The sequence below is a fragment of the Coloeus monedula genome, assembly GCF_965178545.1.
Source record: "Coloeus monedula genome assembly, chromosome: 8".
Lineage (NCBI taxonomy): Eukaryota > Metazoa > Chordata > Aves > Passeriformes > Corvidae > Coloeus > Coloeus monedula.
In genome coordinates this window covers 22309262-22310688 of record NC_138788.1, presented here as the reverse complement: position 1 = coordinate 22310688, position 1427 = coordinate 22309262, and the positions used below count along the sequence as shown (strand labels likewise).

Genomic DNA, 1427 nt, shown 5'->3' with positions numbered 1-1427 from the left:
AGAGGAAACTCTGACCACATTAAAAAAATAAAAATAAAAAATCCTAAAGAATCCACAGTGACATTCTACTTCCGGAAGGAGAATCCCTTTTAACTCCATCAGTTGCAAAGGAAAATAGACAAATTGATACCCATCCACAAGGCGCACATCCATCGTCCCCGCGCCTCCGCAGGGACACCGCACAGCCGAGCTGCCGCAGCCCAGCTCGGTTCCCAGACTCCCTCGCTACCTCGGAAGGGGGCCGGGGTTGCGGGATGGCTTTGTGGTACCGGCGTGCGGTTTCCTTGAACAAAGCGCGAGTGTTTCGGGCAAGTCCCCGCGAGTCGGTGCCGTCGGGGCACAGCGCTCCCGGCGTGTCCCCGCGCTGTCCCCCCGCGGGCGGCGGCCGGGGAGGGGCGTCGGCGGGGGCAGCCCCCGAGCATTGATAACCCCCGTGCCGGGCCCGCCGCGGCAGCCGGGGAGCGCGAAGCCGCCGCACGCCTGTCCCCGCACCGCCACGCACCGCACAGCGCGCCGTGAGTGCCTCGGGACAGGGCGGAAAACACCGCGGTGCGTGCGGGCAGCCGGGTGCGGGGGGAAAGGACGGGGTTGCCCGTAGCGGGGTCTGATGCCGCTCGCAGCTGCGACGCCGCAGCCGGCGGGCGCGGGCTCCGGCTGCTGCTGTCCAGTTACGGCTTCCCGGCCGGGGTGGTCCCGGGGCAGAGCTGGGGGATGGACGGACACGATCTAAAAGCCCCGGGGGTTCCGAGCCTGGAGAGACGAGCCCGCTCCGCGCCCGGCTCGGGCTGGCGCGACCCCGGGGGCTGCGCTCCCGCCGGGGCACCGCCCGCCACGGTCCGTGTGTCCGCAGGGCGCGGAGGATGCGGCGGGAGGGCGGGCCCCGCACCGTGACGCGCCGTCGCTGAGGCACGCCGAGGATGAGGCTGCCCCTGGCGCTGCTGGCCCTGGCCGCCCTGGGGGCCGCCGGCGGCGGCGCCGCGGATCAGGAGGCGGCGGAGGAGGCGCGGGCGGGGCGGTTCTCCACGCCGGAGCGGCACCGGTGCCGCTGGGAGCTGCGCTCGGCGGCGGGGGCCAGCGAGCTGCGGCTGAGCTGCCGGCCGGCGGGCGGCGGGGCTCCGCGGAGCTGCGCCTACCGCGGGGAGCCGCGGCGCTGCCCGGCCTTCGGCGCCCGCAGCCGGCAGTACTGGCGGCAGATCCTGTCCCGGCTGCGGCGGCGGCACCACCCCTGCGCCCCGGGAGCGCCGCTCAGCGCCCGCCTCTGCGGCCCGGGCCGGGCGCCGCCCGAGGCGCAGCTGCGCCTGCTGCCCGACGCCGGCCCGGCCACGCCGGCCCCCGCCCCGGAGCCCACCGAGGAGCCGGCGCAGACCTACTGCGCCGAGCGGTGGCACTCGCTGTGCAGCTTCTTCGTCGGCTTCTGGGAGGGCTGA

At 74.0% G+C, this 1427-nt stretch overlaps 1 protein-coding gene across 1 annotated transcript; it reads left to right on the top strand.

Moving 5' to 3' along the window:
• Nucleotides 1-917: 917 nt before the first annotated feature.
• Nucleotides 918-1427, top strand: FGFBP3 (fibroblast growth factor binding protein 3; the record flags this gene model as incomplete). Its single annotated transcript, XM_082286412.1, has 1 exon — nt 918-1427. The coding sequence occupies one exon, from the start codon at nt 918-920 to the stop codon at nt 1425-1427; it is 510 nt and encodes a 169-aa protein (XP_082142538.1).